The 22,498-nt window shown below is 39.2% G+C and overlaps 1 protein-coding gene and 1 long non-coding RNA gene across 2 annotated transcripts in view; one reads left to right on the plus strand and one right to left on the minus strand.

Annotated features, from left to right (window-relative positions):
- LOC135578452 (uncharacterized) overlaps positions 1-2,410 on the plus strand; it is a 33,909-nt gene extending 31,499 nt beyond the window's left edge. The window contains exon 3 of the long non-coding RNA XR_010470064.1: positions 2,158-2,410. This is a non-coding gene — a long non-coding RNA (uncharacterized LOC135578452). The remainder of the gene's footprint in view (positions 1-2,157) is intronic.
- An 11,901-nt stretch (positions 2,411-14,311) lies between these two features.
- Positions 14,312-18,083, minus strand: POLR1F (RNA polymerase I subunit F). Its single transcript, XM_005510953.3, has 4 exons — positions 17,804-18,083; positions 17,544-17,685; positions 16,211-16,419; positions 14,312-14,779 (listed from the first exon to the last, which is right to left on the minus strand). The coding sequence occupies exons 1-4, from the start codon at positions 18,019-18,021 to the stop codon at positions 14,383-14,385; spliced, it is 966 nt and encodes a 321-aa protein (XP_005511010.2). The 5' UTR covers positions 18,022-18,083; the 3' UTR covers positions 14,312-14,382.
- Between the last annotated feature and the right edge of the window lie 4,415 nt (positions 18,084-22,498).

The raw sequence follows: 22,498 nt of genomic DNA on the forward strand, positions 1-22,498 counted from the left end.
TGAAGATAAAAAAGGATAAATGTTCAGTTCCATCCAAAATGCTAGTTACTGAGCCAGAAATTTGTCCAGTAGATGAACTTTTCTCATTATAATCTCATTATAATATCAAAACACACTGCCTCCTGCACACCCACTATTCACTTTCAAGCATGCTCAGTTAAGTTTTTACCTTAAAAGCTGAAGCAAGAGTTTTTACACCAATCAATAACAAAGGTATATATGACTAGAATCACTCAAACTCTGCCTAAATGTAAAAAATAGTATAAAATTCCCTAACAGCAGGGAAAAGTTAGGGAAGACACCATCACTGAGAAGTCAAGGGAGCAGCATAATAAGACTTCTGGGACTGGTCAGTGGGCTGTGCCTATCTTCTCCAGCCAAAGTGACACTTTTGGGTAAGATTTGTGCACTTGGTTATACCAGGACACTTAGGCTTCAAGCTTGTATTTGTAATCACATTAGTAGTGCTATACAGTTATCTAAGAATTTATATATATTTGGTCCCAATATTTATTTCTTGCAACTAATGTGTGTTTTCTACAGCAAAAGTGTATTTTGCAACTAAAGAGTGGTTCTGCATTTTTTCAATGGCAGTCTAAAAGAGCTTGTACTTGTTGCTTTAATAAACATCATTATTTGTGGATCTAGTTGTGAGAATTTCTCATTGAATGCACTCAGACTTATAGTATATGTTATACTATTCATGAATCTGTGCAAGCGTGTAAATTCAATGATCGTGAGTGCCCCTGAACTATCAGTTAATCCATAAATTGTGTGAATTCAACACAATGCTGGACCAGCTGTTGAGCACAGTCCGACTTACAGTGCTGATTTGAGGTCTTTTGATGTAATTGGGCATCACTCAGGAGTTAGACTCAGCTGTCCCTAGCCTCCAGTGAAATACTGCGGACAAGCTAGAACGCAAGGGAAATTGACTTCTGCTAAATTAACCCTCTTAATACGTGTGCTTCCTAACCTCACAGCAGGATGGGTGGGTTTCTCAGAAGGCTTGTGAAGATGCTCAAACTGCCTTAGAGACAAGGCCATGAGCTGCACAGGATCCTGCTACGGGCTCCCAGGTTCACAGTCACCTTTGCTGGCACCTGCCCTATTGAAGAATGGTGATATTGAATATTGGTTTTGACCTCAAAATTTGCTGTTTACGTTCTTGTGGTCTCAGACAGCATCACTGTTATTCACCATGACCAGTTACAAGGACTGGAAAATGTAAAATTTTCTTGTGTAAATACATTTGTTAATTACAAAATCACAGAATGGTTGGAGTTGGAAGGGACCTCTGGAGATCATCTAATCCAACCCACCTGCTAAAGCAAGTGGACAGGCTTCTCTTACCAAAAAAGCTGGTATTTATAAGTAGAAAAAAAAATTGGAGGATTTAGAAGAGACATTGTCTCGATTATGCATAAAGACAAAAAATCTTTAAGCCTAAAAAAGCAATTAAAATAACCTGGTTTCCATGAGCTTTATTTCAACTTCTGGTAACTGACTGAATACCTTAAGCCTATTTTCTAAGATTAAAATTCAGTACTGTGAAGAAGACAGTAATGAAGGAATCCAGGAGAAGAGGCAACCTGATGTTCATGGGTAAAAATGAACAATAGAAATGTACCTGCTGAGATTCTGAGGTTGTATTCAGTAGCCCCACTACTCTATGGTAAAAAACCTATTGACTTGATCGAGACTAGACTTTCAACCTTGGCTTTTAAAAGGGAGAAATAATTTTAAAGAAATAGCAGAGGCATCATGCCAAGTGCACATTAAATCCAGATGGGGATTCCCATTTAACTTCTGCTTCAGCTGCAGAAACCAGGCATTTGTGACTAGAAAAGTAAAGCAACACTGTGATTCTTTGAAGACTGCAAGGAATAGGATTAATTTGTTGGGGTTATGATGAGAAAAATAGAGTGACAGAAAGAGCACCTAGTGAATGGGATAAAAAATGAGAGTTGGAAATGGTACTAATTTCTGAAGCACAGACAAAACAACAAATAGAAAGCTGAGAAACAGTTCTAGAAGAAAGCCTTATAACATACTGTGTTCTGAACAGCAATTTTAAAACTGAATAAGAGGAGAAAACAAGTATAACAGCTGTCACTGTCAAATCCTCCTAAAGCTAACATTCTCTGTCTCACAAAGGTGGGGCACAGTCCAAGGTGTGGTCTCCTTGCATCCAGGATGCTTGCATGTGTGCTACCCTCTGACTTACCCTGAAAGCCTGCCCTTGCCCTGGTCCAGGTAAGAACCTTCCCTAAAATACACAAAATTTTCAAAAATTAGTTTTGCCTTATCCAAATCCTGTCTCAGGAGTAGCTGCTAATGACTGGAACATGATGAAATATCATTTCATATTACTGAGACATACATGTTTAGCATGATATGAAGAAGGACATCAAAGGGCCAGCTCCCCTCCCAATTCATGACAGTTTTTCTTTCTGTTTTTTTTTTAATTATTCCAGAATTTTAATTAATCCAGAATATACTCAGGTCTTGGGTAGAGTACATTCCTTCAGCTACAATCATGCTTTGAATTGGGATGGAGCTGACATGTACGCCCATGGAGAGGAAAGATGGGGTACCAGCTGGATGGGGCAGCAGCACACTCCCAACAGTCCCTTTATCCTCCACGGTGGGATCCAGCTGGTGGAGCACGTGGCAGAGCTGCTGGCATGGCCATAAATTACCTACAGTGTGTGTGACTGTGATTAGCTGTTTGACTTCTCGTTAAGCAACACTTAAAATATCTGTAGGCACACAGTAAGCAGTTTGGAATTGCTGATTGCACTCTGATTTACGAGGGGTGGTGAAGAGTGATGAAGAGAGACATGAGTTTCGTTACTCTCACTGCAGTTTGGAAACGGGTAGCAAAACTTACCTCACAAGGAAACTAGATAAGACTTTAGTTGTCACCCCACAATACATACATTTGGGTCTTGCATTTTATTTATTTATTTTTAAAAGTAACTAATGCACTATTTTGCTTACTAGTTTCAGCTTGAAATGAGAGTATCAATATAGGGGAAAAAGGCTCTTTAGACAGCTTTTATTTACTATCCAGCCTAAGCAAAACCAATACTGATAAGTGTAAAATCAAAATACAAAATACAATTCAGATTCATGAGATTTCCAGACCAAACAAGGTTAAATGTGCTTGGAAGAAGTTCAGCTATAGATCTGCATTTTGGACATGTGCCCCTTGGTAAGTTCCAAACTGTCGGACACTTGCTCATCATTTCTTTCTCAAATGATGTTTCCAGATCAACAGACTTATCCTTCCCTGGGATCGGTCATTTCCTAAGTCTTGCCTTTTAGAATGCAACCCTTTTTCTGTCTGTTTTATGACAACGAGTAACACTCTGTATTCCAGCTCCATATGAATCTTCCGAGAATGTTATTTATTTTACAGTATTGGCACAGCAAGACACTTTCCTTTCCTTTTGACGAGGGCCCCTGGAGACAGCTGACACACTACTAGCATCCTGCCAAAATAATACTGTAGGATGCTCAGTTTAAATCAGGATAAAATATTAAGATTACACCATTACTTTTTCTTCTGAAACTGATAAGATTTATTGTTATGTTACATTATGTTATGTTCTATATTATGTTATGCTATGGAGCAGAATGACATCAAAGTTTTACTCTCCTGTAACCTCCTAACTGTCTTAGTTTCAGGCCTTCAGCAGACATTCTGCTATTCCCCAGCTTGCCCTTGCTGTCCATACTGCACAAATTGCACAGGCATGCATAACTAAGAATTTACCTTACTTGTCTCTTACACAATATTTTAGTTCTGATCTGACAAACGGTCTGTTAATTTCATATGGAAATTATGTGGATACTACTCTCCTTTTACATTGTGTGCTTTTCCAAACACAAAATCAGCCAACTCAGACAAAGGGGAAAAGAAGTTGTTTGGATGTGATTCTGTGACTAAATTTTGTACCCAAAAATAAATCAACACTGCCAATTTGCTAGCACTAAAGACAATTTAAAGAAAGAGAAAGACCGTTTAATTTTTTTTTTTTCAAAAGATATTGTTGGTGTTTCAAGAATAAGAGCAGATTAAATAGCTCAGTGGCAAAAGGCACTTTTAGTAAGACTAAGAGAAAGAAAGTCTTTAAGCACAAATGGTATCTACCAAAGAAAAGCTTCCATTTTCTAGAGTTTTAATAAGCATAAACACTGGTCCTACATAGACTGTTTTTCTTGATAGGGTCCTACCCCAATTTTAATATCACATTCCACTATAAAGCAGCATGACATCTTCCATAGTAGAGTGCACAGTTCCATTATTTCCCATTAGCTGACATTCATAACAGATTATTCAATGCTGCCTGTAAAGTTATGAATTAATCTTTTTATATTTGAGGTCTTAGAGAATCCCCTTAATTCCACTCTCTTAGTAACCTTAAAAATCATGCAGTTCCCAAACTAAGTCAATGGATACTTTTAATGACTAAGCCTGAAGCAATCTGAGCCAGATCTAGTAGTACACACCCACTCCAGTGCACAAACATACTTGCATTTTCTACCCCCAACATCTACACGCATGCCAGAGTCTTACAGATATTTTTGAGTCACGTGCAGAAAGGATGCAAGCCCTGAAATCTCTCCCAAAAACAAATCCCCCAAAAGACGAATGCCCACAACCATTCCATAAGCAGAACCTACTTTGTTATCAAAAATTAATTAATTATGAGAGGTAAAGAGTTTGTTGCCCACCATTTCTGCAAGATTCTAACAGTTGCGTTGCTTACATGTAAGACACATGTATTTATGCTCAGGTATAGAGGGAACATCACTCAACATGCTAAGCAGGATTAAGACACCATTTAGCCTTCCCAGTGAAGCTTTACAGAGATGCGCTTAAGATGCCCTTATCCAGAATAAGAAGAAGCATAATTGAGCACATTATTCTAGTTCAGTGCAGCCAAATGGGTTATGGCCTCAACTGCCAGGACAGCTTCTGTATTTTGTGTTGTGACCAGAACAGTGCACAGGGCTAAATGTGTAATTTGATGTCACCCTTTGAACATATAATTCAAATGTGCCTACAGGTGGCATTGCCACCACACAGCAGCCTCTGTGGGTTGGCCATACAGAGATAAATCCCCCCACCTCCAATTTGCTTTTTAAAATCCTAATTCCAGGTGTTGCATCACCCATGGAGACTTGACATGATTGATACTGAGCTTTTGCTGATTAACAGTGGCCTTATGTGAAAACTAAAATGCCTCGATGAGCTGAAGACTAACATGAACTTCTCAGTCTCTTCCTCACATATGAGCAGAGTAAAGAAGAATAAATTAGTACCAAGAGATGATACAACGATCTCAGAAAAAAAACAGAGGTGTGAATAAACACAAAATAATCACATGTTGTAAAAACAAAAAAACACCTGAGTGCAGTAAAGAGAAAACCAAGTTGTTTTCTCAGCATCAGAGGTAGGGATGCCTCCCTTCCCATCTCACAATGCTAGTTCTGCTTGAAGCTTTTCCCACTGCCATGGAGTCCACCAGGGGATTTGGGGCTCACCAAAACTGAACTTGGGTCACTTTTTCTTCAAACAGGGAAACTAATATAATTTCTTTCCTCTGTCCATTTCTGTTTCATTTCCATGAAACTCATAGGAATTCAGTATTTCAGTTAAGTTGAAAAAGTCTGCAAATGGGCCAATAACTAAAAATTTACTAAGGAAGGACAAAGAAAAGCACCTACAGATCAATGTATTTACACAAGCTTCTGCTCACAGCATGGTCACATAAGCCTCTTTTCCTATACAATCAAATTAAGGAAAGAATCTGAAATATGAACAGTGAAAAGCTGGATGAATACATGAATTAACTGCACTTTGAGATATATGAAAATAAAAAATAAACTAAACTAGTATGGTCACAGCAACTAGGGTAGAGTTGAGGGTTTTGAGGCTGAAATACAGAGCACGTACAAATTCTGTTTGTCTCTTCCAGTCTTATTTCAGTCAGTTCTCTAGCCTTCTCAGTTGTGATTGTATTATAATTTGCCCTGCTATACTATTATCTAGATTAAAAAAAAAAATGCAGCTTTGTATATTAGTTCTTTTTCCACCTGGACAAACAAGTTTTCTTTACCATCAACTGTAATACAGAAGTACTTGCGATGTCACAAAGGAAGGAATGAAATGTGTCTGCAGGCTCTCACTGACATTATTAATTTAAGAGTCATTATGAATGTAGTCCAAGGCTGGAACAGCAGCAATCAAAACATGCAACAAAGTGCATGTTTTGTCCTTTGTCAGAATTTTGTCCTTTGTCAGAATTGTCCTTTGTCATTCAGAACCTCTTGTGTTTTTTACAAGGGACTTTGTAATTGCTCCAGTAGCAGCATAGCACTAATAGAAGTAACACACTGAAGCTAAAATGTTCACCAAAAACTTCCTCTCATCAAATACCAGTTCACAGAAGTTTTGAGATCTTTAGGTGACACATGTGGGGAAAAAATCCTACAGAAAAGGCACTGCTCCACCGTGTGGCATTGCACAATAACAGGCAGAGCCCTTCTGCAAGCCAGACTTGGTTCCAAGTCCTGCATTGATTTAATATATAAATACATAGTGGATCAGAATAGTTTTCTGGGAATCATATCCTTACAATGTAATTCAGATACTCAGAATGGAATACTTCTCTATTTGAAATTACTATCTGACGTTTTAAATATGTCACACTTCCAAAACATAGAGCAGCATTTTGAATGGACTGAAAACATTTGGTGGAAAGAAATGTCTTTAAAGAAGACTTCAAATTTTCTTCTATTCTTAGGAAAGACTTGGAAATTGCAAAAATTTCCTTAAACTGAAATTTTAGCCTTTGTACTCTGGGTTTATGAAGAAACCCCAGGATTTTTGCTTGTTTGTTTGGGTTTTTTTGTTGTTCCTGTTTGGTTGGTTTTTTTGTTGCTGTTTTGTTGTTGTTTTTAATCCTTCTCTCCTAGTCAGTTTTCCATAAAATTAGTTGAATTTTCTTAGACCATTTTCCAAAGTATGGTCCAGTAAAGAAACAAAAGAAGTCTAACCATAAATAATTGCAATAATAATAAAAAACTAAACAAAAACTGAAGTATCAGAACACTCTGAACACAAGTTTTCCCAACCACTTGAAATACCATTTAAAGAACAGTTTTTGCTCAGAAGTATGAAAAAAACACCACCACCAAACTAAAAATACTAAAAAAATGAAATTATATATATTTTTCCCTTGTTACATTTCTCATTATATAATTAGAAGCGTTCATTAGAAAAATGCTAGGAGAAATAATCCTTCACCAAGTTTTCACATATCCTTATGATATGAAGAAGCACTGCTCATACTCACAGTCCCATGCTGGTGATGTTTAAGCACCTTGCTGCATTGCAACCTGAATGTGTTTAAGACACTATCCTACCTCCAGCCCAGTGAGAAATCTCAGAGTAAGACATGGCAGAGATATTCAGTTTAGTTCTTCACACCAACAGCTACTATTTGGCTGAAAGCTGGCAATGTTTTTATTCTTCCTTCATGGAACAGAGCTCTCTCTTATTGCTGTTGTTGGTATTTGAATTTAATCCAGTTTGTCAACATCTTTCGACTACCTTTTCTTTCAAATGTAATTCAGAAACTAAATGCCTGTCTCACAAATACAGTAATTACTTCTCTATTTTTAAGATCTGTTCATAAAATGAGAAAATAGCCTTTAGGGAATTTGTTTGGCCTGGGAAAAGACATTTTCTGCACTTAATAGGAAGATATAACGTTATTTGCAACAGCTTGTCCTCATATCCATCATCATAATGTTGCAGAACCACAGATTTACAGGATAAATACAAATCAGTAATGAATAAAATTATGCTAGCCTCTATTCTGGGATCATTTCTGACAATGCTTTTGCAAACCAGGCACTGAAGTGAGATGGAAATAGCTACAATACAAATTAGTACAAAACTAATCTGTGAACATCTGCCTATTTTGGTAAGTACTTTATAAAAAGACTACTCAAGTAAAAATACCAGTTTGCAAATGCACTTTATAATACATGCAAACTTTTTGCTACTTCAGAAACCTTACAACTATTCATAATATCATTCACTTGGCCTGAAGAAAATAAGGCTCAAGTTTAACTAATGTCTATCCTAAATGAAAATATGAATTTTGGAATTATACATATGAAACAGGAATTATCCTCTGAGAAAATTAGGAAAACATGGGATTCAGTAATAACAGACATAAAATAGGTTGCTTATGCTAAGCTCAGTTTAACATCGAGAAAATAATATCAAGACAACTTATCAGCATATCTCATTCACCAGTGCAGACCGTTCCATGTATTTACTTTAGTCTCATATAAGGAATTTATTTAAAAGGCAGCAGTCCTTAACTGCTTCTCTGTGTAGAATGTAGGTACCCCATAATCAAGGTGTGTCCCTCTTCACAAAGCCATAAGCTAATGTTGACAGGCCCCATGAAGAAAGTACAAATACCTGCACCACCTGTGCACTTTTGTTGTTGGGTTTTTGGTTACCTTTTTTTTTTTCAGCAGGGTACCAAATAGCTGCCCTGCTAGGAAAGTTCTTCAAAACTTTGGTCATCTTTGAGTACATGGAGAGCCAACCAAATCTCTGGAGAAAAAACAAGTCTTAAAGCACAAAGATAATAAACTGGTCAGCTTCATGAATGAGTGGGAGTTATTCCACACTAGTTTCCACAAAGTGCTTTCAATGAAATCTGGGACTGTACTTGTACAGTCTGCATTCCACTAACTGCTGCACTCCCGAGTCTTCAGCAGAAGCTGTGTGTGCTGCACATGTATGTGTTGCAATGAGGTTTTGCCTGTTGATCATGGCATTGCAGACAGAACTGCAGTATTATTTCTGAATGCAACCTTAACTGCAATTAAAGTCAAGGGATTTGACAAAGATCTGCTGCTTTCCAAACTTCCAGTGCATCAACAATACCTAATGTGAGCTTTTAAGCAACACAGTACTGACGGACTAGCTCTTACAAGAGCTTCTTAAACACATGGTTCTCCTCAAACCATTTGTGCATCACAGTGAAATCCTGCCCTTGAATGGGACATCATATTTTTAGAGAAGTTCCCATACACCAAAGGTAGCAGTGAAAGAAAGCATAAAATAAGAAAGAGCACAGGGGCTAAGGAGCAAGGAAGCTTTGAAGTGCAATAGCCAGCCATATCTTGGTACGTGCATTCTTAATAAGTATTGTATAGCTTCAGAGACAAAAGGTTACACCTCAACCTTCTAGTCATACAAAATACATGAAAATAATCTATAGAAGACGAAGGAGAGACATGGATTTGACAGATGGACCACTCAACAGATAAGGAATTGGCTGGATGTTCACCCCCAAAGACTTGTGGTCAATGGCTTGACATCCAAGTGGAGACCAGTGCCAAGTGGTGCTCCTCAGGAATTGGTATTGGCACTGGCACTGTTTAACATCTTTGGCAGCAGCATGGACAGTGGCATTGGGTGCACCTTTAGCAACTTTCTCAACACCACCAAACTGCGTGGTGCAGTCAACACACCGTGGGAATGTCATCCAGAGGGACCTTGAAAGGTTGGTCCACGCAAACCTCATGAAGTTCAACAATGCCAAGTGCAAGGTCCTGCATATGGGTCAGGACAATCCCAAGCACAAGTACCGGCTGGGTGAAGAATGGATAAAGAGCAGCTCTGAGGAGAAGGACTTGAGCCACATCAGTTTGAGAAAGAGGAAGAGATCATCTGTGTATTCAAGGTATTGAAACAGGCATCCTTAAAGTAGGAAAACTAAAGCTCATTCCTTTTTATCATTTTCTACTCTTTGCCTGGGGCAGCTGGCTTCAGGAGAACTTGAAGCCATTGCCGGGCTGCAATTGCTCCTAATTGCTTAACATCATGTCAGTTGAGTGGTTTGCTACAAGACTTCCATCTGAATATAACCCAGCTCAAACTTAGTTATGCATAAAGTTATGATAAAGGACACAAAAATCACGATCTGTGTCTGTAAAAAACTTATCTACTGACAGTGTTGGAGAAGTGTGAAGCTTGATTTTTAGTCTTATTTTTGTCCGTGTGAATCCAAAAGATAAAGTATCTTCTCCCTATCAACAGGCTAAGTCTACTGGATAGTGAAGTTCTTCAGGTTTTATTGAAATTACAGAATTTCTGCAAGCTAAATAGCAGAAGAGATTCAGCATTATGGTAAGAAAAATATATGCCTTATTAGAATGAAACTTTCAGTTCTTTCATAACCAACCCTAATAATCCTGAGAGCATCAGTTCACATAACCTCTTCATAGGTATCTGAGAAAAAAATACAACTCCAGCAGTTTGGGTACATAACTACCCTCATGCCTTTTACAGCAAAGGTCTGTGCTGTCTGAGGGCTATCAAATGTTGGGAAGCTTCCAAAGACAAACTGTTTATTCGGAGGCAAATCTGATCAAGGTTCACATTTTCCAAAAGGCAGCTAGCTTACTTAGCCCCTTTTAAAAATCCTTTCCCCAGAGCTCATCCACTGGGCTGTTTGGGCTGCATATTTTAAGCAGCAGAAAACTGCCAAGTCAAAAGTACATAATTGGTTCTTAAGAAAAGCAAGGAAGAGTCAAAGAGCAAAAGTTAACACTCCAGATCACTGCAAGCTTCAGAGAGTACAAAACAATTGCTTTAAAGAGAGCTAAAAATACTGTCTTCTAAGAATTCTTGCTCTTCTGCCAAAGGCATGCAATACACTGAGAAACATGTTTGCAGAATCAAAATATTTATAATACTATGAAGAAACAGTCCCTGCTTTAGAAACTTATTATAGCTGGTTAAGTTGGAACTGCATTTTTCATAATACAGACAAAGGATTAACAACCACAGACAGAAGTGAATATTGGCTTTGTTTCCAACTTAGTTAATGTTAAAACAGGAAAAATACCCATATGGTTTCTCTAGATCACTTGATAGTAACCATGGTGTAACTATCAATAGGACAAAACAGAATTTTGCCTTCTAACCTTCTCTTTGCTATGAGACATAAGTGAGTTGTACTAGAATGCACTCTGCAAAAAAGGAACAGAAAGACCATGCAAACAAATAAAAAGTCACCTGGCCTCACTGGAAGCTTTACAAACATTTGTTCTCTGTACTCAAAAATCTCAGCTTAACTCAAAATTCAAAATAAATCTTCATTTGTAGTCCAGGGGAACACAGAAAGCTAAACATTTGCAATGATCAAACTTCATAGAAACTTTTATGGAAAGTGTCAAGTTCGGCTTCTTTCCATTTTTAATTTCAAGTGTCAGAAAATCCTTCTATTTTTTAAGGGGAAAAAAAAAACCCAAAACAAAACAAAGAGAAGTGATTGCAAGTCATGAATAGAGTGACAATTCACTTTTGAAAATCCAAGTTTTCTTGCCATATTTAGCTAATGCCGAAACAGTGTCTACAGCAACATTAACAGTGCAGCTGTGAGGCTGCCAATACTGGCTCCAAATGAGAAGAACACTTGGTTTTTTTAAGTCTTTTCTTTACTTTTTTCCTTTTCAAAGACACAAAACAGCAAAAAACAGTTAAGTGCTTTGTACAACTGTCAGGCAAAGGAATCTACTATTTTGTAGCACAGTTGCTATTTGCATATTAAACTAGCAATAATTTAATGTAACATATTACAGTATTTGCAATGTTGGAGCAACAACTTGTTCAGCAATCCTGGATTGACAGATCCTGCATTTAATTTATTTTTCAATTGCTCTCTTCTGTTGTAAGCCAAGAAAGAAAACAAAAAAATTTATCCAAAAGGGTGCCGACCACACTTGTGTGCCAAAAAAATTCTGCCTTTAAGGCCCAAATCTGAGATGGATTACATTAGACTTTCAGAAAAGTTGCTTAATACTCTCAAAAAGCCTGTTTGCATAGTTTGTTAAATTACACTAGGAAATTCTCTTTCAGTAAGAGAATGATAAAACAGCAAAAGTGGAAAAAGAACGCTGAAAGCATTTATACTACGTATGTTACTTGATTCATTAGTTGCAACATCACTTCTTCCCTCCTGAATGTCTCCCTTCTCTCCACGTTAATGAAAACCTGGAAGTGAGCAAGACCAACTCTTGGTGCTACAAGCTGGTTCTATGAACTAGTGGGGCCTGGCTCATGCTGCTGTCACCAACAGTGGGTGTGCTGGAGATGTGTTTCCCTCCACTATAAGGGAAAGTGAGCTACAATAATTTTTAAGGACTAACAGATGAAGTCACACGACTCTGAGAGTCTTTGGTTCATCTGCAATAGCAGCTGCCTCAATCCTTGTTCCCACAGGCATCAACAAAACACACCTGCATTTGCCATCCTCCTCTGTGATATATCCTCCATACTTACCCATCTAAGTTATTTTCTTCCCTCTACATGAATGTATTAAAAATAATTAAAAAAAAAAAAAAAAGAGCTAACAGATAATTTCTGATTGTAAATTATGTCCCAACCTTCAGCTTGTCCTGTGCATTTAAATTTAAGCACATTTGTGTGGGACTTTCTGTGTTACTCTCTGCAACACTTAACACACCAGAATACTGCCCTCAGTTGACCTTGTACTGTGCTGTAACAAATGGATTACAAACATTGCCTGATTTCCCAGGTTTTGTAACAGTAAAGTGGACAGAGTCGGCATCCATGAAATTGCATGTAGTTCAAGTGCCAGCATTGTCACATGCAGAAACACAACAGGGACAATTCATCTTCATTTCGGGACTGTCCAGAAACTGGTTTCAAAATCAAGTACACTGAAGAGCAAACAGAAACAGATATACTGAAGTTTCTGATGCCCTTCAACACCTATTTAAGCTCACATCATAGGTCTTCAAGAACTTTTTTTTTTTTATGGTGTTATAATAACTTTAAAATGCCTATGATGTACTGCCATACCATCAAGCCCACAAGACAAAAACTTAGATTTGTCCTGTTAAGTTTGGAGCTTTAAAGATACATAAAAGGCATTAATATAGCACAAAGTGAGCCCTAAAACAAGTATTGCCACACTTTCAGTTCAGCACATGTTCAATGTGTACAGATGTCATTAGGGACTGCACATAAATCTAGTAAAGTGAGCTAATAGCATCAGCATAATCACTGGACCAAGATGTTTTGTCACCTAAGAACAGGTAGATGAACACAAAATTTCCGCATACATGCTGTTTACTTACAAGGTTTCCAAAGAGTTGGTTGTATCTTCTTGTAACAGGTAAATCAATACCAAAGTAGCTATTGCCTCCTACCTTGGCTGAAGACTTAGCCTACACCACATCACACCACAGTTCTTCCCAGAACTCTTCACAATAGAACACTGCTGCAAACAAAAACACTGATATTCAAAAAAATATCATACATGTACATCAGGAAAATTAGCTCTTAATAAAGGCACGTTTGTTAACATTTGACTGTCGTTGTCCCATTGTCAGAACTTTCCACTAACATTACTTACTAGTTTAGAAAATACTAGCAGTAGGTACCTGCTATTCTAGAGAGCAGTGTTTGAAAGTTACAATTAGCACAAAAAGTTGGGAGTTGCACTTCAGCTTTTACAGAAAACAAAACTAAACAAACCAGTGAAGTCAATGAGCCTGATGCACAAAAATCAACTTCATCAAAGTACGACCCATTACCAAGTGCTTTATCAGCCTGTTTCAGCGGTTCTAACCCACAAGTGGTAGTTCATTACTACATTGTTACATTAATCTTCTGCCTTCCCTGCTTGCTCTGAATCATCTGATCATACTGTTTTTTCCAAAGTACCACAGAAGGTGTTTTGAAAGATCCAAGACACTTGACTCCACTTAACCTTTAAGGAAGGCTGCAGAATCTCATTTACAGGCATTCATGGCCCCTCACTATCATTAAAAATAAATCTCTTCTCAGCCTCTGGGAATTCAGGTGTGTTTCCCAAAACCTCAAAGGTAAGCCTAATCTACTCTTATAAAATAAAGACACTGAGCAGCAAAGATGGAATTACAGTAGCAAATATCTTAGCTAGCTACTGGTTCATGTGTTGAACTGGGAAGCAGATAAAGAAGTGATGTGTGTGTTGCTGTAATTATGCTACAGAAATGATGCACCTGTTCCTGCAATTATGCTCCACTGTTCTGCTGTGCCCTATTTCCAGAAAACAAAACAGACAGATACTGCTTCTAACCCATTTTTTCTGTCACTTCTTTAAAAGCTCCTGCATTTAAAGCTGCCAATGCATATATGCACATAAACTTCCTCCCACCTAGCGGAGCAGATTGTTTAGTAAAGAAATATATATTTGCATTTTGAAAACAGGCTTTTATTGAAGCTTATAAAAAATGTCTGAAAACTTATTCAGGAAAGGCACTTCAGACTTCAGCCCTTTTCTTTTTAGCTCTAGGTTCTTGTGACAGCTGAGATAATTCACTTTCTTCAGCTTCATTGCAATGCTTTCTTTTCTTTTTCTTTGACTTTTTATGGTCACTTTGGTAACCACTGGAGTCACTGGTAGGCAATACGTGTCCCTGTTCTTCTTCCTTATGTTTTTTCTTTTTTTTCTTCTTCTTAACATCACATAATCCATTTGCAGCATCAACACTTTGCTCTTCTGCATTTTCCCCCGCAGTGCTATCCATCTCAGGTAGAGGCTCCTCTGTGACATTATCTTCCTGAGAATCATTCAGCCCATTTTCTTGGTGGTCAAGCTTTTGAGTTTCATCTGCATTTGTACTGTCAGTGATGGTCTCAGTTTGTTTGGGCCGCAAGCTGTAAAACAATATACAAAATAAGCTGTAGTAGAGACATCTAAATGTAACTCACAGTGAAATGTCAAAATTTGCTAAAACACAATATTTATACCAAGTAGATAAAAGATAAGCATTTCCTAAAAGCAACAATTGAAGAACACGATAGTCTAGTTACAGAAAGTCATAAAGCCAGTTTAATGCTTAGGGTAATTTCTATTACCCACCTAGCTTCCTTCTTACCACAGAATCAATGTTCTCTTCCAAATTTTAGCCTAAATTTCTTCTATAAAATGCTGTACAGACCATTTTGATATTTCCTCTTTTCTTGAACTCCTTCATCCACTAGTTCATAATTACTCATTGTGTAATAAAGCTTTTTTTTTTAAGTTATTCACAAACATGCACAGCCAATGGCCTGTTAAATCATACAGGAGACAAACAGCTGGTTTCACGAAGCAACTACTTCGCTGAAGTCTATTCAGTAAAGAGAGGTGTTGCCAGAAAAGTGTAAAAAACAAAAACACAAAGAAACCCCAACAAAATAAAGAAAAAAATCAACCCAGCAGGTACCTTGCAACTGAGAGCACTGGAGAAAATGTCTACAAAGACAAATATTGAAAGAATGAGGTTAAGAAACACAGAGGAGATGTCCCCAGAAACACTGAGGACAAAATTGTTAAGTTTCATCATAAATTCACTGAAAAAATCCGAAGCATCCTTTCAGATTAAAAAAGAAAAAACAAATTAAAAATGCTGTGATTTTGCCAGTAGTAGTCATATAGTACATACAATTAAACACATAACCACATTGGTTGAAAAAAAATGCTCAGCAAATGAGCGGTTAAAAAAACCCCTGAATTAATTCTTTTAAAGATCTCACTACTGAGATTTTTAGCAAGGTGCTCTAAAAATTCGCAGGGACATAAGGAGGAAGGTAATGCATTTTCTCGTATCATCTTTGATATTCCTGTGTTTCAGCAAGCATTTTAATCATCCTCATATAACTATTTGTGGTTATGTAATGTGTGCTCACACATGTGTGTGCATAAACATTAATGTAAACATTGTGTAAACATTAATGTAAACATTGTGTTAAGGAACTGGAGTGTTTTCACCCAAAAAGTCTATGTACATCCATAAACACAGCTACTCCAGACATTTGGGGGTGCTATTTTGAACATGTATTATTTATGCAATCAACAGTTCACTGGTCAGCACATTCAGATTGTAAAAACTAACCCCCCACACACTTTTATTTTTACAGAGAGAGCTTCCATGCTGATCCTTTAACACTAGAAAGTTTAGTTTAAAATCACTAACATGGCCTATATATATACATGGGTCCGTGTAAAAATAAGAAAGCCTTAAGATTAAGATGTTCATTCAAATAATTTAGCTTGTAACAAACCCATTAAAACAGTTTAAAATATTCTATATTAGGACACAATACCTGCTTTTAGTGAGTTCTCCTCGAATGAAGAACACCCCAGCAGCATCAGATTCTAAATGCAATACTCGAAATTTCAGTTCGTCCCCTATCTTCAGCCCCAGCTCTTGCCACTGTATAATTGACATTTGTTCAGGTTTAGGGATAGAAGCATTGAAGCATCCATGTATCAGGCAGCCAATGTGACTAGGGGCCACTTTATTAACTACACCCTAGAAAAGAAAAAGAATGTCCTATGAAGCTATAGTAAAGATCATTCCTTTAAATGCACTTGATATATATTTAGTTTCCTATATGGACACCTTCTGACAGTATTTTATGCCCAAGTTACAAAGCCAGTTTATCTATCAAATAAGTTGTCTTCTTCACTAAAATCAAAACTATTCCTATATACTCTTAATATACTTCCTCCCAAAATACACCTGAACCTGCACTTGCAACAGAAAGTCAAAACATGAGATTTAACCACAGTCAGCATATGAATAAAACAGGTCTTTCCTCACACTACAGCCATCGACTTTGCTTTAAAGCCATTTAAAGTCTGATTTTCTTGCCTAAAACGGCCTTCATTCTGGCACAGCACTAATTAGCAGCTAAAGATACAGATGATACATAAATAGATTTAAAGTACTCTATTGGGTGGGTTTCTGACACATTTGCATGTCAAACACAATTCACCTTTGTCTTCCCCAAGGATGAATGAAAAGCACTGAGAGTTTTTCCATTCCTAGCAAGGGGACACATTCGTTTCTTAATCAAATGTATGAAGACACAAGTTATGCTGCAAAACATATGGCACCATAATTAACGTAAGCCAATTCTCAATTAATTTTTTCACAAGAACTGATGCACAGGTATTAACATGCTCGAAGCTGCTCTGCAAGCCATACATTTCCTTTTACCGGAAGGCAGGCATCAACGTGACACACTGCTCTTGTACTTGAAGGAAAAAAACTCATGAGCACATCCTAAACATGCCTGCCAATATTAAATAAGAACAAACACACCTGTTTGACTATTATCTGCTCTCCAGAAAGAAGCACTGATATAAATTATATACAAAATTATGATTTAATATTTAATGATACGAAATCACAAAATATTATAATGTTACATATGAATTTAACAAACACAGGGAAAATAGTACCGACACATGAAAATAAAAACTATTACTACAAACTGCTAGTAGACTACTGTAAACTATTCTAATAAACTACTAATATAAACTAAAATATAACTCCACCGAAGCCCAAGACCTCTGCTGAGAATAAAGATAAGACAAGCTTTGATTGCTTAATAAAAAAATACCCCTTGAGACATCAAGGCGTTTACATACCACCAGTTTTTTCCCTTTCTTGGGGCTGAAGATGACGAAGTCCGCCTCGATGTTCAGGTGGACGAACCCCTGGTCGTCGTAAATGTCCCCGAGCTCGCCCACCACCTTGATGTTGTCGTAGGCCACCGGCACGCCCTGGAAGCTGAAAGGAGAAGCGGGGGCACCGTTAGCTGCGAGGGCACCGCTAGTTGCGAGGCCGGGGTCAGCCCCCGGGCGGGCTGAGACCTGCCCCCCGCGCCCAGCCCGCTCCTCGCCCGCACCTCTCCGAGTAGCGCAGGAGCTCGCCGTCCAGCTGGGCGCGGATGCCGCTGCGCTTGCGGCCCAGGTAGCGCGGCGCCAGCGCCACGTGCCTGCGGTGAGGCGCCACCACCAGGCACGAGTAGCGGCGGCCCACCAGGCCGCGGGCCACGGCGAACGAGGGGATCCCGGCAGTGGGCAGCGCCGGGGCCGGCGGCGGCGGCTGCCCCTGCACGGCCATGCTGCGGGCGGGCGGGCGGCGGCGGGGACGCGCGGGCGGCACACACCGCGGCGCGCCGCGATGGCGTCACGTACCGTGCGATGGCAGCGGCCCGGCCGTGGGGAGTGACGCAGTTCCGAGTGCCGGCCGTTCGGGGCAGGGCGAAGGGGAGGGTTCCGCCGAGGAGCCGCGGTGCTCGACTTGGTTTCGGGAGCCCGCGTAGAGCTGCGGCCCCGCGGTTCCTGCCGGCTGGCTGTTGCTTTCTCCCATCCCTGCCACAGCCCTGGCCGCTGCTGGCACCCAGAAGCACGGGTGTATCTCCCTAATTCATCCGTACGGCCTCAGTCACACGATTTAATGCCCCCTCATGTTATTCCTCAATCATAAGCATTGTTTATTTTCACCTTTCAACTGATTTTGCATCTGGTGTTCCCCCTCTCGCATCCAATTGCCCCGTGAACCTAAACCAAACACTTAGCAGTTTAAACAAAAGGCTGGTTTACAATGTCATTTTGAAATTAAATGTTTGGTGATTTGAACAAAAGACACGATGTTAAATTAAAAGTTATTCTTCATATATGGCAATTCTAAGAATACAGAATTTGTTTTCTGTTGCTAGAGACTGTGTCTAATTTGTGCTTGTAATGAGAAAACTCATAACACTTATTAACCATGAACTAAAAGACAGAAGGAGAATCCCAGAATCACAGAACGGCTGGGGTTGGAAGGCACCTCTGGAGATCATCTAGTCCAACCCACCTGCTGAAGCAGGTTCACCCAGAATAGATTGCACAGGAATGTGTTCCAGTGGGTTTTGAATGTCTCCAGAGAAGGAGACTCCACAACCTCTCTGGGCAGCCTGTCCCAGTGCTCTGGCACCCTCAGAGTAAAGAAGTTTCTCCTTATAATTCAGATGGAACCTCCTGTGCTTCAGTCTGTGTCCGTTGCCCCTCATCCTATTGTTGGGCATCACTGAAAGGAGTCTGGTCCCATCATCTTGGCACCTGCCCTTGAGATGTTTATAAACATTGATAAGATCCCCTCTCAGCCTTCTCTTCTCCAGGCTGAACAGACCCAGCTCTCTCAGTCTCCCTTCATAAGAAAGGTGCTCTAGGCCCCTAATCATCTTTGTACCCTGCCACTGGACTCCCTCCAGTAATTCCTTGTGCTTCTTAAACTGGGGGGCCCAAAACTGGATGCAGTGCTTCAGACGTGGCCTCACCAGGGCAGAGCAGAGGGGAAGGAGAACCTCCCTCGACCTGCTGGTCACACTTCTCTTAATGCACCCCAGGATACCATTTGCTTTCTTGGCCACAAGGGCACATTGTTGACTCATGGTCAACCTGTTGTCAACCAGAACTCCCAAGTCCTTCTCTGCAGTGCTGCTTTTCAACAGGTCCACCCCCAACCTGTACTGGTGCCTGGGGTTATTCCTTCCCAGGTGCAGGACCCTACACTTGACCTTGTTAAACTTCATCAGGTTCTTCTTTGCTCAGTTCTCCAGCCTGTTCAGGTTTTGCTGAATAGCAGCAGAGAAGAAAGTTAAAACTTACAAAAGTCATAAAAAGGGATGCAAGTGCACTGTACACTGCCATGACCTATAAAGTGAGCCACAGTAATTGCAAAAGAAACCCCCAAACAACAACAGCAAAAACAAACAAACAACAACAAAACCCACACACACACAAACCCCAAACAAACAAACAAAACCAAAACCAAACCAAACAAAAATCTCCAAACTTCTTGTCCTATTATAACCAATGAAACCTGTGGCTGATCAATAAAGACATTGCCCAGAAAAGTCTGTCAGGCTTTGTACAAGCACAAAGTTGCTCAGTATTGCCTTAAGATTTAATTTTAACCTGATATAACTGGACTTATGCAAAACATGGAAAAGATATTCTTTCTTTGATTTAAACCTCATTTATACCAGCTTAACTTGTTTTAGTGAAGGCACACTTTCAAACTGATTGAATCCACCTGGGGAGTTATAAAAATAAATTTTTGATGTATCAATTTTATTAAAGGTGTTAACATTTCTTTATGCTGGAGAGGCCTCAGAAACACTATTGTTCTATAAAAACAAGCCTTCCATCAGATAACAGAAATCCTTGAACTCCCTATAAAAGGTTAAGTGATGCAAAAGTCTTTGAAACTACTCAAATACTATGTCACCAGGTTTTCTTTGACTGAACATGCTGTGAAGACAGCACATTGTTAGTTTTCACAGGTAAAACAAACAGTATAATTTGAAGTACTTTACTGCATATTAAGTTGGATTAGTGTGAAAGAACTGACATAAAAATGGCTTTCAGCTGTCAGACTGAACTTGCAAAATTGAAAGACAAAATGAAATACTTAAATCTGTATTCTCTTGTGGCTTTAATCCTCCAAGGTATTTAATGTCTGTTGAAATTAATTGTATGCTATGCACTCTCAGCATTCTGGAAGAAATATCTGTATTTTTTATTTCATCTATTCAGATCATATTTAATCCTTGAAATGTGCTTTCAATCTCTGTTAAAGACCTTATACAATAACTGCATCCACTTCTATTCCTAAATGAAATATATGTTTTATAACTCTTATTTATGAGTGGATTTAGTTTGCCGTGAGAATATATAATGCACTAAGGGCTACAGTCAACTTTATCCAGGATAATAAAAATCCAACTCTGCTTCTTAAATAAAATCTCAGAATAGGATGGAAAGGCAGTAAGAACAAAAATGTGGACTTTTGTCTTTCTCCCTATAGGCAGGTTGGACAAGATGGTGCCAGAAGGGCTCCCTCCCCTGATCCTGCAGCAATCTGGAGTTATCCCCACAGACTTCTGTCTCCAGAAAACTCCTCGCTCCTGTGTACCATGCTCAGCCTACAGAAGGTCTCACTCTGACAGGCTGTAATTTTTTTTTTCTTTGTATCAAGTAAACTAAACTAAAATCCTACAGCAAAATAATAACATCTTAAAGCCTACAGATACTGTATGGGGCCTACAGAGGGCTGGGCTAAATCCTATACTATGTGGACAAGGCCAGTCTTTAAAGAGAGTTCTGTTTTAACAGCCATGCTACCACTTGGCCTCGTAGCCTGCTCCCCAAGGCAAATGGTGCTGTGGCCTTGAGTAGGTATTTTAGTTTAGATCACTTTCTAATTGAATCTCCATTTATTCCTGCTACTGTGCTTTGGTTTTCATTGCAAAGTGCTCTTGGGACTGCCAGATTTCCTTTCAGGCTAAAGTCATCTGGAGAATGAAGTTTAAATCCTGATGGTCATTAAGTCTATGGGGTCAGGCCAGAGCTAATTCAAAATAGTCTCCTTGAAACTCTTTTTAGTTACCTGGTCCTAGCACCAGCTGTTTTTCTGTGCAAGTCCACACCTGTCAGGTCACACTGCTTGCTGATGCAACATAGCCTATCTGGACCAAAAGCAGCATTGTCTTGCAGTCTCCTAGAGGCTTCAGACACATCATATGATTTGGGATTTCATTGCCTGATTGTAAAATATGTCCTCATGAAACAGAGGAATCTCAGTCTAACTGCCACCTTCCCCAGTCACTGTTCAGTTCTTAAAACAACCTAGATTGGGGTGTCAAACTCATTTCTACTGGGGAACACATTTAGGACTGTATAAATGTAACTACTCCTATATTTATACAGTCCTAAAGTCACATTTGGCCCTTTGAAGGCAACCACGAGGCTGATGTGGCCCCCGGTGAAAACGAGTTTGACACCCCGACCTAGACCATAACACTTAAATCTTGATAGCCCCATCTTAATTTCTTATCTTCTTTTCCTTCCCTAGTTGTATATCTTCTTTTACTTCTTGATGTTAGCTTTCGGTTTAAAAACAGTCTGGATCAGCTGGCGTTTTAGCAGCACTTCAATGAGCCTGTGTGCAAAAAGGCAGCTAAAATCAATGTCTAAACCAGCACAGCATTGGTATGTTTGCCAAGTCTCACAGTGGCTGATAAAACTGTTCTGAGCCTGTTTTTCTCTAGCGGTCAGGTTGCCAGTAACAATCAGGACCAAACCCAAAAGCTGCTTTTTCAATCATTGCCATACTTTTCCTTTCTGTTTTATCTGTGTTTGTCTTGTTTTCTCTTTATGGAAGAAGGCCAGACTCCAGTAAGGCAATTCATTAGCAGCCACATATCCAGCACCTCTCAGCTGGTCTTTTATTCCCATACAGTCATTGCCATCTTCAGTCTAGGTTTCTGAATTGACATCATATGTTGGGTAGAAGCCTTGTCCAACTGCCCATTCATGCTCTCTTGTGGCAGCGGCAGTTCGTTCATTCAGAGGGCAGCCTCCATCTAGCATTAAAATCCTGGAGCCTTAGCTGCAATGGAATACGCTGCATCTTGTGCAGAGTGGAAGAGTACCTGTGACACTGTGTTGGAGTAGAAGATGCATTCCCTTTTAGGGCTGTGTGCTCAAAGGACTCAGTGCATTTTGAAACTGAATCCATGCCAGGCTCCTCACTGCACAACTCATCCACT

This window comes from Columba livia, chromosome 2 (genome assembly GCF_036013475.1).
Source record: "Columba livia isolate bColLiv1 breed racing homer chromosome 2, bColLiv1.pat.W.v2, whole genome shotgun sequence".
Classification (NCBI taxonomy): Eukaryota; Metazoa; Chordata; class Aves; order Columbiformes; family Columbidae; genus Columba; species Columba livia.